A 14,474-nucleotide genomic window follows, 5' to 3' on the forward strand; every position below is an offset into this window, starting at 1 on the left:
AAGATTGTGATTTGACAACGTGTGCTCGCCAGTGCAAGGTGAGTGAACATTTTCCACAGTGTCCAGAAGCAATCCAGGTATAATTCCAGACATACTGCCTATCTGGATAATAACGGGCTCAATCTGACATTCACTCATAATATTGTGTCACAGACTGTTCTCACTGACAAGGTAGGGCAAAGATCTGATTGAGGTCTTATGCCATTATGTAGATGTGGTTAAAATGGTCAGATGTTCACAGTGTACATATTGTGCCCCAATATAGGGCGCAGTTGCCTTGCTTTAAAATAAAATACACAAAAAAATCGAATTGTATCAGCTAATGTATCAATGTGTTATGATGATACCCCTGCAATAATGTACGGGTCGGCATGTTGTCAACTGTTGATTGGGTCTCGGCAAATATATTATCTCAGTTGGTCAGGAACCAGTTATTTTCCTTAGATAATTTTTTTTTAAACTGGTTATATTCACTGTGTGGCCTGTTCCTTCATCTTCTGTATGTCAAATTCACACGCAATGTTTGGTTCACACAACTCCAGTTAATACTCTTCTATGACCCTTTCTCTGTTTTGTTAGATTTAGAAGTTGTGGTTCTACATTTGTATGAAAATACAACGCAAATCCACATGCAGCTATTGATAAATTGCCTTTTACTCTGCAATTCCGTTTATATAAAGTTTATTTAAATAAATATACAGTTTACATGCATGGGAATGAAGTAAGATGCAAATGCACAAACAGGTATCACTGTGACGAAGGATGCCGATTATGGGGCTCACTGCATGTCCTCACTGGAGTATCTTCGTTTTAGGTTTGTATTCAAGTTTTTACATCCTCCAGGCTCAAAATAAACTCGTATTCCTCTGTTGGAAAGGAAAAGACAAAACAGGTTATTAAGGCATTTCACATTCCTAGCTTTATTCCGCTCCATGTACCAAAGTCTATGATGAAAGGTGTGACGCCTTCAATACAAGGTGATGGACAAGATCTGTATAGATTGTTGCTACAGTGGAAACACATTGTGCAATCTATTGTACTATCTTAATCAAGCCCACAAGCGTGAATAGTTCACCTCTTTAGAAGAAATGATTAGGGATCAAATGTTAGTGGGAGGAATCAAATTTGATTTTTACAAAGGTTAGCTTAGGAAAGGTGCACACAAAGAGTACGATAAAGGAGTGCAGCAACCATACATCCCACAGAATCGCAAAACTGTATATTTTTTTCTTTCATTTTAGTACTAACTCAATGACCAGCATTGTCTGAGCCTAGTGACTTGTGCAAAGGGGACTACCTTTTGTCAGTGGTTGAACGGACAACCTGGACCTTGTGAAGAGTGCCATGTTCTTGAGGGGTCCGCCTGTTGCAGTCTGTTCTTGATAATACCTTTTCAGCTCTGTCAGTGGGATGAATCGCTTGGTCATGCGCACAAACTGAACATCCACCTGGGAAAAGAGATAAAAAGAAAACGGTTGTGTATGTTTGGCATTATAATTTCTTTTGGAAACCACCTGTGCAACACCAATAAAATAGATTTGGTGCACAGGCTTCATATTTAGAAATGAATAGTTTTAAACCATTGCTATTCCTTACCATGAACCATCTGGGGTTCTCCTGCTGACTGGTGGGATCATAGTGAGCATCTTTCTTGTCAAACTGCGTGTGATCCACGTAAGCTTCCTTCACAATCTGAAAACAAAAGAACAGTGCTATAAGGAAGGCAAGGCACAAAGGTTCTACAACAAGTGCAATTATAGTGGAAATTGGCCTAAAGCTAAGCTTACAACTTGGCGGATGGGAAGAGAGTGAGTGATGGCTCACGCTCTTGATAAGCCTATCGTCATCAGGGAAGAAAGGGATAGGTCATTTTGCGCTTTCGAAAAATATCTGAATCTTTGCATCGGATCAAGTGCCAAAGCTAGCAAATGCGCATGAGACATAGAATAACTCTTTCATATCTGTGTGTATTTTGCCTTTGTAAAGAAACGGAGCAATTATCACCCTTGACAAGAACTTATCAATGGAGGCCCACATCAAAAACTCTGCAAAAAGTGCTCTTTTCTCTCTAAAACACCTCAAGAAATTGAAACCTTTTCTACACCACGACGACCCCAATACAGTAGTCCAATCCCTAGTTCTCTCTAAAATCCACTATGGGAACGCCATCCTTACAGGGACTCCAAAAGCTCACCTAGCCCCTCTAAGGGCAGTGCTAAACATGTCTGCTCAACTCGTATCTGGAGTTAAAAAATTTGAACACATCACTCCAGCTCTCAACTGCCTCAATTGGCTTCCCATGGAAGGGAGATGTATCTATAAACTGGCCTGCATCACACACAAAACCCTTCACTCTCCTGCCCCCAACTACCTAAATAAAACTGATAAGAGCAGGTCAATCCAGAACGCTGAGAAGCTCCAACTCTCTCCTTCTTATTCCTCCGAAAATGAAAAAAATAAAAACCACCCAATACAGATCGTTTTCTGGCAACGCTCCCAGGATATGGAACACTCTCCCTGGAGTCCTCAGATGCAACCCCTCCTTCTCCTGTTTCAAAAGGGACCTGAAACTCCATCTCCTAAACAAATACTTTCAGGACCAACGTCAACTTACCTAGACTACTATATCCGAGTTGTCTCCTCTCTCCCTGGACATTCAAGGATAGTGGGTGACCGGACTATGTCATTCTCACCTGTTTCTTTTTATTGCCCTCTCCCCTCCGCTGCACTGCATAGTTATTTCCCATGCTGTATTTTTTCCTTTGGTTTGCTTCCTTACTGCCGGCCTACTATGTAATGTAATGTCCTCCTGCTGTTTACTGTGTGTATGTAAAGCGCTCTGATACCTAGGGGTTAAGCTAGCGCTATATATACTTTTAAAAATAAAGTAATCAAGGGCAAGATATCCACTGTACGACATGTAGGTCTTGTCACTAAAAAGTGAAAACCATCCACACACAGTCCAGTTTTGCAGACGCTCCAGGCTATATTATCTTTATGCAGCTGAAAAGCCAGTGACGCTTGTGTGGTTTCCGGAAGCAATTTGCTTCAGGCAGAAACACAAGGTGAATTAATATTCAGGCTAGTTAAATGAGATTACTTCTTATTTTTAAGTGATACGATCCTTTCTTATGAAAAACATGCATACGCTAGGAGAAGATCAAGATTTACAGTACCTTGAAAAGTGTGGCCGGGACATGGTTTGGGGCTGGAGTCAAAGTGGGAAGTAGCATAGAAACTACTTTGAACCGGAAAAAAACCCAAAACGGTCACCTATAGTGTTTGGGAGAGAGACCTGGATGTCCCTTTGAGGGGGAGGGCGTGGGCAAAGAGGGACCTTTGAGAGGACCGGGACTGAGACCAAGGGCACACCATAATGCATTGTGAGGGAGAAAATTGACTTACTAGAGTTGATGGGAAGGAGGTAAAACAATTGCATGGAAACACCACCCTCTCCAAACGCAGGGAAGAGGCAGGATCCAGCTTATTGGGGTGGAAGCCTACAATCCAGTTTACAAGCCTTGGGAGAGAGGCCAACAATGTGCTGGGGCAGTTGACGGAGACTCTAGACTAGAGTATGCCTCCGAGGATGGGGTAGGAACAGAGTGTACACTGCTGGGATCAGGAGTAAGGGCAAATCAATCGTGAAGGAACAGGAGCTGGTAGAATTAGGACGTAAGCAAGGACATACAGAAATTATATGAAAGACAAACCATCAGAGCTTGTAGTGTGTTGATTTTTTTTTAGCAGAAACTAATGGGGGCAGTTGTGCTGTAAGGACCGTGTACAATAAGCAGATTTTTTTTTTTGCTTAACAAGGGATGCATTGAGACGGCTCAGACCATCTCTCTAATGTCTCAGCACCCCTTTCTGTGCATCCTTAACCTGCTCTCACTCTCGCCATTTCTCAGTGACTACTACTTCTCGATGACTGTTTTAACCCTTTTTTAACCACCAACCTCTTCTCTATGGCGCTCCCAATTGTATGTTCTCTGCTTTCCTTAGTCCCACCTCTACGTCATCTTAGCCCACCACATGGGTCTCTCTATCTCGTATGTAAAACCTTGGTCTTACAAAATATCCAAATTGCATATACTCCAACGATTTGCTTCATTGCAACACGCCTAAACTCACAATATGCTGAAGGACACAACATTTTTTTCAGACACTGAAGTTGATCCCCTGTTGCTTGTAGTGGATCTGCCGGAAATATCCAGTTAAGTCCTGCAGAAAGAGCAGCAGATCTCACCTTCATTATGCCTGCTATCCCCGGCTCCTTGCAGTTACTGTGGTAGAAAAACACCTCCTGGCCAATCTTCATATCCTTCATAAAGTTCCTCGCCTGCAAAGGGTGATAAGAACAAGTATAGAGATGGGGAAGGGCTGAAAGGTAGTAGCTCGCTGAGGAAGGGTGTCAACACTATCACGGTTACATTTTGGCTGCTCAGTTATGTGACACCCACAGAAAGCAGGTTTCTCACCAGGAAACGAAAACATTATTCTGAACCGTGGAATATCCATTGCTGTGAAAGACCAGGACAGTAAATAAGCTAGGTATGAACTAATCTGTCAGCCTCCCAAAATAGTAATTAGAAGAAAGGAAAGGGGCCCCCCCCGCACGAATGGGCGGAGCGCCGGCCCCCTCCTTCCCCTGACCTTGATCGGTGGTGGGGCGTGCCCCCGCCATGTCTTGATGACGCGGCGGGCGCGCCCCACCGCCGATTGGTGCCGGCTCCCCCAGTTGACCCAGAAGCAATAGAATTGCTTCCGGTTCAAAAGGGGGGGAGCTAAGGGGCGGACCAGTTGCGACTGGTCTGCCCCGAGGGGGTTAAAAGGCCGGGGAGTGCGGGAGGCGTCCTCCTGTTCCCACGCTCCCCAGGCTTGCCCTTTGCCCCCAGCCTCCGCGAAGCTGCAAACAATTTTCTGTTATTTATTTTTCAGCCCGAGAGCCCACGTGGGCAGAAAGCGACCAGTGGACCCCGGATCCGGCGCATCCGAGGGTGCGTGTTGGTGTATCATTGCGAGAGGAACAACGGGAGCAGCGAGGCAGCAGAGCGGGCAGGGACATGCAGTGAAGCCCAATGGTGTAATTGGCAAAGGCTTCCAGGGATCGGAGCGTGGAGAAAGTCGGGGAGCCTACGCTCTACACTGGTAACACTCGGAAGATTCCGGTAAGAGCGTGGGGGGCGTGCACATGAAGCCGGGCCGAGCAGAGCACTCGGGATCTGTGTTCCAGCTGGGGAGCAACAGCTTTTACTATATGTTATGCTAATTCAGTCAACCTAAAAGCGGTACTGAGCCAGGAAGATCAAAAGGAGTGAAGCAATCGAGAGTAGGATTGATAATTACAACACAGGAAACTTCAGGTCAAATATACGTAATCCTATTCAAAGAGAACTTGAACAGTAGAAAAACTACCAGTGTGTGCATTGTTAAACGGGCGGCAGCGGCGAACCGTGCGTTGTGGAAAGCGGAACAGGGTCGGGCGGGGTTAAATACTTGGAAGCAGGGTCGGCCCTGGGTAGTACTTGGATGGGAGACCGCATTGGACATACCAGGTGCTGCAGTTGCTTAAAAAAATAACACAACAGTTATAAACAGACTGCGGCATGCCAGAGGGGTGTGAGGGCTACACAGGCGCAGTTTTAAATGCGAAATTAGCAAATTGAGAATTTTTACAGGCAAAGTTCGTAACATACACATTCATAGTCTAGTCTGGTGTGTGTTGGACGCTTGCGCTATTTAACTGTCGCTCAAGTGAAGGGCTAGGATACCTAGTCTGAGGGTATCCCTTACATTGGAACTACAAACTCAGACTTTTTTCCTTTTAATGACTGCTGCTAGAGTGCAGAGTGATACGGTTGAATAAGTTATTGGTTTTGTGTGGCTAATCTCGTTTTTTCATCATAGGTCTTCATTGAGGGGGACATTGCTTGCAGTGCAGACGTGGACATTGCTTGCGGTGCCAACGAGGAACGTGGGACAACGCAATCAGGGGACAAAGGCAGGCCTGCACTTCACTGCTTCTGGTGGGCCGCCGGGCTAGAGTGCGCTCGCCCAACACTCAGGCTAGCTGGTGTGTCGCGGTCACAGTTGCGTGGTGCTTACGGCCAGTCTTTGTACTCCCAACTTGGTCCAGGTAAAACCGGGTCAGGCCCTGGTGGGTACAGGAATACATCGTGCTCGCAGGGTTATCACAAGTGTAGGTGGTTGAACCAGTTGTGAGTATGGCCAGTAGACGTGGCGCAAAGCATTCCCGCGTGGAACATATGCTGCAGAGTATGGTGCGTAGTATGGCAGAGATGGACAGGAGATGGGGGAAGGTGGACCAGATAGGAAAAAGCGTGGCTGAGCTCAGGCAGAGGTTAGATGATCAGGCTGGGCTGTCTAGGAGGCCCAAGCGAACGATAGTGCCCCCGCAGCCCAGGGGGGAACTGGATCCACTACCCAAGCGGGCCAGGGCCAAGCAGGGTAGTGGTCCGGTCCCGAAGCAACAGGGGGAGGAGGGTCCTTCTGGGGGGTGTCCCTGAAGGGAGGCTGATGCCACCAGTGGTCCCTATACCTACTCCCCAAACCCCGGCCATTATACCTGTAACACAGGTGTTGGCACCGGCGCACCAGCTGCGCTGGTGCCAACACCAAGCACAGTGCCTCTGGTGGTCCCAGCGGTAGTCCCGGTGGTACCCATAATTAACCCTGCACCTGTCCCGGTCACAAACACGGCAGCCCCCATCCCGGTATTAGCACCTCCAGGGGTTGGTCAGGTCCCTCCGGAGATGGGAGCACAGATAGCGGCACTTCTCCCTCGGCTAGGGATAGGGGGGATGTTACCATCTTCAGTAGGTGCAAAGGAGGTGGGGGAGGATCCTTTGGCGGAGGCGCAGAAGATGGTGGCAAGGATCATGACTGCCCCAGGTAACGGGTGGGGGGTGGGGGGGGGGCAAGTGTGCCTATTCCTCCACAAGCAGCATGTCCAGGCAGCAACTCTGGAAAGGACAAGATGGTGGAACCACCACGAGCCGGGGAAAGTGGTAAGGATGTGGCATTACCTGTGCTGGTGAAGGTACTATACCCTCCAACAGCCCTTTTGGCCGGCACGGGGGGGGGGGGGGTGGCACGGCCCCTACCTAAGACAGGGAGCAGTGGGTGACGAAAAGGGGTGTGCTGGGATTTTAACAAGTGATCGTGCACCAGGGCACAATGCACTTGCAAGTTCAGGCACTCATGTTCCATTTGTAACCAACCTTCCCACCCAGAAACAACTTGCCGCAATAAAGGTAACACCTCTGGAAACAGAGGTAGAAAGAAACAGGACTAGGGAGGGAGGACGGATGGTGTCGCATTCACTCATTGACGTTCTGGCTATGACTCCTTGGCTGAACAAGTACCCTGACCATGCCTCTGATGTTACAAGAAGGTTTTTTTCAGGGCTTTAGGATCCCAGCGGTGGGATACACCGGAACAGCAGAGTGTAGGAACCAACTATCTGTTAGGGACAACCCAGATGTGGCAGCGACAAAAATTGCTAAGGAGCTGCGCCTAGGTAGGATAGCGGGTCCTTTCAATCACATCCCTGTGTCTAATTTTGTTTGCTCACCTCGCGGCGTGGTGCCAAAGAAGGAGGAGGACGAGTTCAGGCTAATTCATAACCTGTCAGCACCTAGGGGCGCATCATTAAATGACGCCATCAATGAAGACATTTGTAGCGTTAAGTATGCATCCTTTGACCACACGGTGGATATGTTGAGGACTCTGGGACCTGGAGCCTTGTTGGCAAAGTCAGACATTGAATCTGCTTTTCGGCTACTGCCGGTTCATCCCATGGATCAGCATTTGCTAGGTTTCTCTTTTCAGGGCAAATTCTATATGGATAAGTGTATGCCCGTGGGTTGTTCTGTTTCCTGCGCCTACTTTGAGAAATGTAGTTCTTTTTTAGAATGGGGTTTTAGGCAAACGACAGGACATCACCATGTCATGCATTACCTGGATGACTTTCTCTTTCTCGGGTCGGAGGGCTCGCAGGAGTGTGCGTGGCAATTGCAGGAATTTTGCGTGCTCATGCAGGCTTTTGGGGTCCCGCTGGCGCCTTGGAAAACTGTGGGTCCAGCAACCACATTGGAATTCTTAGGCATAGAATTGGACTCAGTTAAGGGTTGTTTTAGGTTACCAAAAGATAAAATCACGAACTTTAGAGCAGCTCTCCAGCAATGTTTGTCCAAAGACAAAGTGACATTACATCAGCTACAACAGACTGTGGGCCAGTTGAATTTCGCACTACGAGTGATATCCATGGCAAGTCCAATCTCCAGCTCACTCTCGCAGACCATGACGGGTCTGCGGGAGAAACACCATCGCACGAGACTGCCGGCCGAGGTCCGCCAAGACATGCGGATTTGGATCTCATTTCTGGAGGGCTTCAACGGCAGGGTAGTGTGGTACGGTCCCCCCACTACGTCTGCAGAGTTAGGTTTATGGACTGACGCTGCGGGCAGTGTGGGATTTGGCGCCATACTTGGAAACAAGTTGGTGGCACAACAGTGGCCGGTTTGGTGGAAGGAGTGCGGCCTGACAACTAATATCGTTTTCCTGGAGCTATTTCCAATCTGGGTTGCCTGAACAGTGTGGCCTGATCAGTTGTGTAATCAATCAGTAATCTTCTGGTCGGATAACATGACGGTAGTTGAATGTATCAATCAGCAGGCGGCGCGGTGTAAATTGATACTTCGCCTACTGAAAGAAATTGTGCTGGTTTGCATGAAACTCAACATACAGTTTAGGGCCAAACATATACCAGGGGTGTTAAATAATGCAGCTGACGCACTCTCTCGCTCTAAGATGCAGATATTCAGGGAACATCTACCATCCGCAGAGGTGATGCCTACACACTTCCCAGCAACACTCTGGCAAATTGGTGCCCCCAGCTACAGAACCTCGTGGCAGCTAGCCTAGCGCCCAGGACCAAAACCGCTTACGAAGAGGCGTTTTTGTCTTATTGCTCTTTTTTGGGACAGGATTGGGCAGAGAGATGGGATCAGGCAGGGAATTTCACTCCGTACCTAGATGCATTACATAAGGAAGGGCGCTCCGCGGCTACAGCTAGCCGGCACGTGGCAGCGGTTTCTTTCTTTGCTCAGATCAGGGGGGCCAAAGATCCCACAAATAGTTTCATCGTGAGGAAGGCACTAAAGGGGTGGCGGCGCCTCCAAGCAACCACCACGGACACAAGACAACCGATAGGTTTAGAACGGCAACATTATTGAATGCCTTGTCTGGCATCTGCAGTTCATCAGGGGAGGTACTGCTGTTCAGAGCCGCCTTTACATTAGCCTTTTAAAGGGCATTCCGGTTAGGGGAACTGGTGGCTAGCAATAAGCAGGACCTGCTAGGTGGACTCCAGCTTGAACACACAAGGATAGTAGTTGATACACTGTTAATTACCATACAAAAGTCAAAGACTGATCAGGAGGCCCGTGGGGATGGGCTGGTACTCCATCGGGCAAGGACTAATCCTTGCTGCCCAGTGTTGTATGTAGACGCCTTCATCAAACAGAGAGCAGGCGCAGTGGGGGGAGCATTGTTAATGCATGCAGATGGAACCCCACTTACCAGGTTTCAATTCCAAAGGGTATTGACTATGACAATTGACAGGGCTGGTTTAAATCCAAAAGATTTTGGGACACACTCATTCCGAATAGGGGCTGCCACTGAAGCAACTGTTAGAGGGTTACACACTAGCAGTGTGAAAAGAATCGGGAGATGGCCTTCCAACTGTTACAAGCGTTATGTGCGGCTGCACATGCTGTGAGGGTGGCAGGATATTTACGCTGACGCCTGTCTTGTTTGTCTGCTTGTATTTCAGTTTCTTGAGCCTGTCACGCAGGGCGGAAACTGCAGTTGGACCATCACCAGCAAGTATCGTCATCATGGCGGACCCAGGCACAGATAAAGGAGACACAAGTTGTATAGGTTGTTGTTCACTCTTTTGTGAAACGTGTTAAATCTGTTTTCTTTGCAGGTAACTATAGACAGAGGGCGGAACAGGGAGGTTTCAGGGTTTCCTTTCATGGTAGGGGGGTCTCTACCTCAGTCAGTTTAGGGGGTTCTTTACGGAGTTGCTCGATAGACACACCCCGCCACCCACAGTTGTTATCTTACATTTGGGCGGAAACGATCTGGTAGAATTGGGCAGGAGGGTCCTGATGGAAGAGATAATCTCAGAGGTAAGCTGGTTAGCTAAAACACGCCAAGGCTGCACCATAGTTTGGTCACAGATGAATCCTAGACTCAGATGGAGGGGGGGGGGACTCTGTTAAAGCATTGAATCACTCGGTAAAGAGGATCAACAACAAGATAGAGAAATTATTCTGGTCACCTCAATTGCAGAACTTACCACATGGGTGTGTCAGTGGGGAACAGTTCTTCTTACAAGATGGGGTCCATCTGACTAGGGCGGGCAACAAAGTATTTCTGGAGAACATCTTGGCATGGCTAGGGGGGTTCTAGGTAAGCATGACCTTGCAGAGTAGGAGGATAGGGGGTGGCCAGATAGTCGGGCAACTATGCTGGCATGTGGCAGTAAGGTCATGATCGGTGAGGAGTCAATTTAAGGTCCTTAGGGGGCGGCGCCATTCTTGAATGGGGCCACCCAGGGGGAGGGACAAGTGGTCTCTCCTAGAACTCCAGGTCCGGTACATCTGCTTGGTTGGATGGGTACGGGAGAGGGGGAAGTCACGCTCTCTTTGGGCTGGTTAGCCACCCCGGACGTGCACTATGATGTCATTAAACGGCGCAGAGTGCAAGGGCCCCCCTTTGGTTAATGGAGTTCATTGAGCATACGGGGGTAACCGGGGGGGGGGGGGGGGGGGGGAGTACCCTCTAGGTAAACGGGCCCTCTGCGCTTGCGCACTCATACGTGAGGGCGTAGCTGGCTGATCAGGATCTGACACCGGTTAGCGACCTTGCCGTAGGCCCAAAAATAGGTTATGCAGAAAAATTAATAATGTGTGATTATGATCCAAAAATTATTAGATTCGGTTAGGAAACATTTTGCATTAGAAATTTCTTAAGGTTAGCCCTTTGAAACCTGTCTACATGGATTGTAATCTAATGTCAGTAGTTTTTTCTGCATAAATGATTGTGTAAATATTGTTTATTTCAAATGTTTACATTTGTTTTCATGTTTTAATAAATACAGCCGGGGGGGTCGCGAGACCCCCCCGCCTTCCAAAGAAACTCCTTTCATGTCCAATTTCTATATAATTGTGGGGGTGCATAAGACGGGGAAGGGGGATGGTCGGTAGTCCCTGACCATACTAAGGTTACTTAGGGTCTCCCCTTTTTGGGTATCGAGGGACAGTATGTTCTAATACTGGCATTCAGTAGGTGAAAATGGTACGCACCATAGTAGATTTCAAGGAGTGACCTGCGTGTTTCGCAGACACACAGGCAGGCACATGCGCACAGCAGATCTTCCCAAAAAGAATTCTTTAGCTCAGAAATGAAGCAGCGGACACTACAATATATTTGTTGGACACCGAGGGAAGAGTTTGGTACACAGTAATGAAATAGGCATTCTTTGCAACCCATTATCTCGAGTCTTGGTTAAACTTAGCTTTAAAACTGAAATTGCTCCTTCCTAGTAAATGAAGCAAGGACGCCGATTTCTGCTCGGTGCACGCAATAACTGCAAGTTTTGTTTTAAAACAAAAAAGAAAGATTAAGCAAAAACATATGCGTTCATGCAGATAAGATAGCTCTGTCCGGTTAACTCGTTTCCGGGAAGTAGCACCCAACACGAAGTCCTCCTAAAACTGCATACAAAAAAGTGGTGAAATATATGGTGTGCGTGTGGTTCGGTGACAACAGTTTGACAGTTAATGCTGTGTCAAAGCTCTGACCAGAAGTGGTGTTGCATGTCTTTAATAAACATCTCAAGTGCCTAACTATGGCACTCCCTTTTCTGCCTGCTGAAAGTTTGACGTGGGAAAGAGAAGCTGGAGGAACCTCAAGCGTAGGAAGCCCCGCCTGCTGCATTAGGTGCCTGCAGTCGCTATGTCAGGGTCCATCGGTGCGGCCTGCGGGGATGTTCGGCGAAGGCCTGACTATTCATTAGAGAGCAGGAGGAGGCAGAGGCTCAAATGTGGCTGGAGCCGCCCAAGCTGCCCGATGACTGTGGTCACACTGGAGAGCCCAGAAAGTGAATCCTCTCTTTGGTTGCACAAATTGTATGTAAGGGTTGGAGAGAGGAAGGGGAGGGGGGAGGGAGAGAGAGAGAGAGAGAGAGAGAGAGAGAGAGAGAGAGAGAGAGAGAGAGAGAGAGAGAGAGAGAGAATGAATGAATGTTGAAAATGCTGGGCAGGCGTGGTTTGTGGGTAGCGGTTGTCGTCTGTGTAGACACCTTAAATCGAACAGTAACTCCACTTGCATAAGAACTGTGGCTGACTTGTGTTTGACCAAAAGACTGATCATGTGTTTTTCCATCGTGCATTCAAAGGAAACGAGCCTCGCATCTGCAAATGAGGACTGCATATCTTTTCCGATTATGAAGAGGAGACTTACACTGATGTGTAAAAGAAAGAACAGCATTTTAAGATTACACTGTTTCAGATACTGATGTATATCTAACCTTCAACGAGCCCGCACAAAGTCTCAACAGTAGATAAATATAACCTAATAGGATTCCTTTACAATTGCAAAAATGAAATAATTTATTATAAGAACCAAATTATTAATATCATTTTAAAGGTTGAAACTTCAAACAATGTAGCCGAATTAATGACAAGTACAATTATAAAGCTAGGTTGCCCACTTCGGGTAACTGAACTAATGGATACAGAGAAAACAAGCATTTGAAATGCAATCGGCCTCACATTTGTTTGAGTTAGAGCTATTTGTTATGTAAATGACAATGTCTTTTACCTATGTGTTTTGGTTTGGAGTGGATGTATTGAGTTTGAAGCGGAATTATGTGGGTTGAATTGGAATTGTTACTTGTGGAATTGTGTGGGGTGGAAATGTGTGTATATAGTGTATATGTGTAGTGGAATTAAGTGGCATGTTGAATAGATAGGGGCGAGAGCTGCACAGAATAGATAGAAAGGAAGATAGAGGGATAGGTAGTTTGTGCACAAAGCGGTGAATAAACTGCAGACAGAGGAGCAGAAAGGGGAGAGCAAGCCATAGACGCTTAAAGAGGGTGCTGGTGTATGTAGAAGACACCCCAAGAAGAGGAGAAGAGTGTGATTTTGAGGGATAGAAATCTGGAAAAGGCATCCGAAACAAACTGTGCTTGAAGACCTTAAGTGAACCTATATGAGAGAGGCAGGAACAGTGTTTGAGAAAATTTGAAAGAGGTGTGAGAGAGCACAAGGGAAAGAGACAAATAGGAGGGACACCAGAGGATGGGGAGAATGAAGGAGGTACAGGAAGGTAGCATGTACATTCAGTAAGCTAATTGCTTGTGCTGTGGAATATTCTGGTTTCCTTTCCAACAGCATGATGCATGCTGGGACTTTTAGGCCCTACTTAAGAGTTAAACACAAACTAAAATTCCAACCATCTGGCTGAAGTGCACCGTCGCTACATGGGATCAGTGAAGGAAAATGCCCAGTTTGTGCCTGACATTTGATGCACTTTGAAATGATGTGCCTTGTCTCCCTGCCAATCAGCTTTCCCGGGCCTGTGTTCTTTCCCAAATCTGTACCTTTGTATCCACCAGTGGCACGTCTCTGGTCAGAGGTAAGTCCCTTGTAAAAGGTATCATAGGGACCAAGGGCACTGTGACCAGGGAAGGCCTCTAAGGGCTGCAGCACCTATGGTGCCACCCTTAGAGACCCTGCGACCTTCACACTGACACAGTCTCATTGCAGGCTACGTATTTTGGTGTAGAGAAAAGTGAAGTCCACTTGGCGCACATCCCTGTGTGCCATGCCTGCCATCCACTGCCTAGGCAAGTCACCCCTCTAGCAGGGTGCACTAGCCCTCAGGTGAGGGTACAGTTGCATAAGCACTGTACCCCTACAGTGTCTAAGTCCATTCTTAGACATTGTAAGTGCAATAAAGCCATAAAGAGTATGGTCTGGGAGTTGGCCATTACGAACTCTACAGCTCCATAATGGCTTTACTGAAACCTGGGAAGTTTGGTAGGAAACTTCTCAGCACATTAAACACGAACTGATGTCCAAGAGAATTGGGCCCCAATAAAACCCATTCAGCCAAAGGTTTGCATTCCCAAGAAATATCCCAAAGCTAGATATCACATGCAGATAGGTACACTTAACAAGTCAGGACACAACGTGCACACCGCACATAGCGATCACACACCTCTCACACCAGCCATCTGGACACATACACACTGGCCCATACTTATCTCTCATCAAGGTCGAGAGCCACCTGTGTCCTTGTCAGATACGTACAGGGGATTGATTTATGACTAAGATGCTCTTTTGGAATGTAGAGAACATTTTATTGTACCG

At 47.3% G+C, this 14,474-nt stretch overlaps 1 protein-coding gene across 3 annotated transcripts in view; it reads right to left on the minus strand.

Moving 5' to 3' along the window:
* Window positions 1–629: 629 nt before the first annotated feature.
* THYN1 (thymocyte nuclear protein 1) overlaps window positions 630–14,474 on the minus strand; it is a 190,409-nt gene continuing 176,564 nt past the window's right edge. Inside the window, exons 6-9 of one of the 3 annotated variants that reach the window (XM_078683869.1) lie at window positions 4,250–4,342; window positions 1,597–1,692; window positions 1,298–1,448; window positions 630–866 (exon numbers count right to left, since the gene is read on the minus strand). In XM_078683869.1, the coding sequence (XP_078539995.1) occupies window positions 823–866; window positions 1,298–1,448; window positions 1,597–1,692; window positions 4,250–4,342 (384 nt within the window). In that variant the 3' untranslated portion in view covers window positions 630–822. The remainder of the gene's footprint in view (window positions 867–1,297; window positions 1,449–1,596; window positions 1,693–4,249; window positions 4,343–14,474) is intronic. The other 2 variants (XM_078683871.1, XM_078683870.1) reach the window with 2 other exon arrangements.

Source organism: Lissotriton helveticus, chromosome 3_1 (assembly GCF_964261635.1).
Source record: "Lissotriton helveticus chromosome 3_1, aLisHel1.1, whole genome shotgun sequence".
NCBI lineage: Eukaryota > Metazoa > Chordata > Amphibia > Caudata > Salamandridae > Lissotriton > Lissotriton helveticus.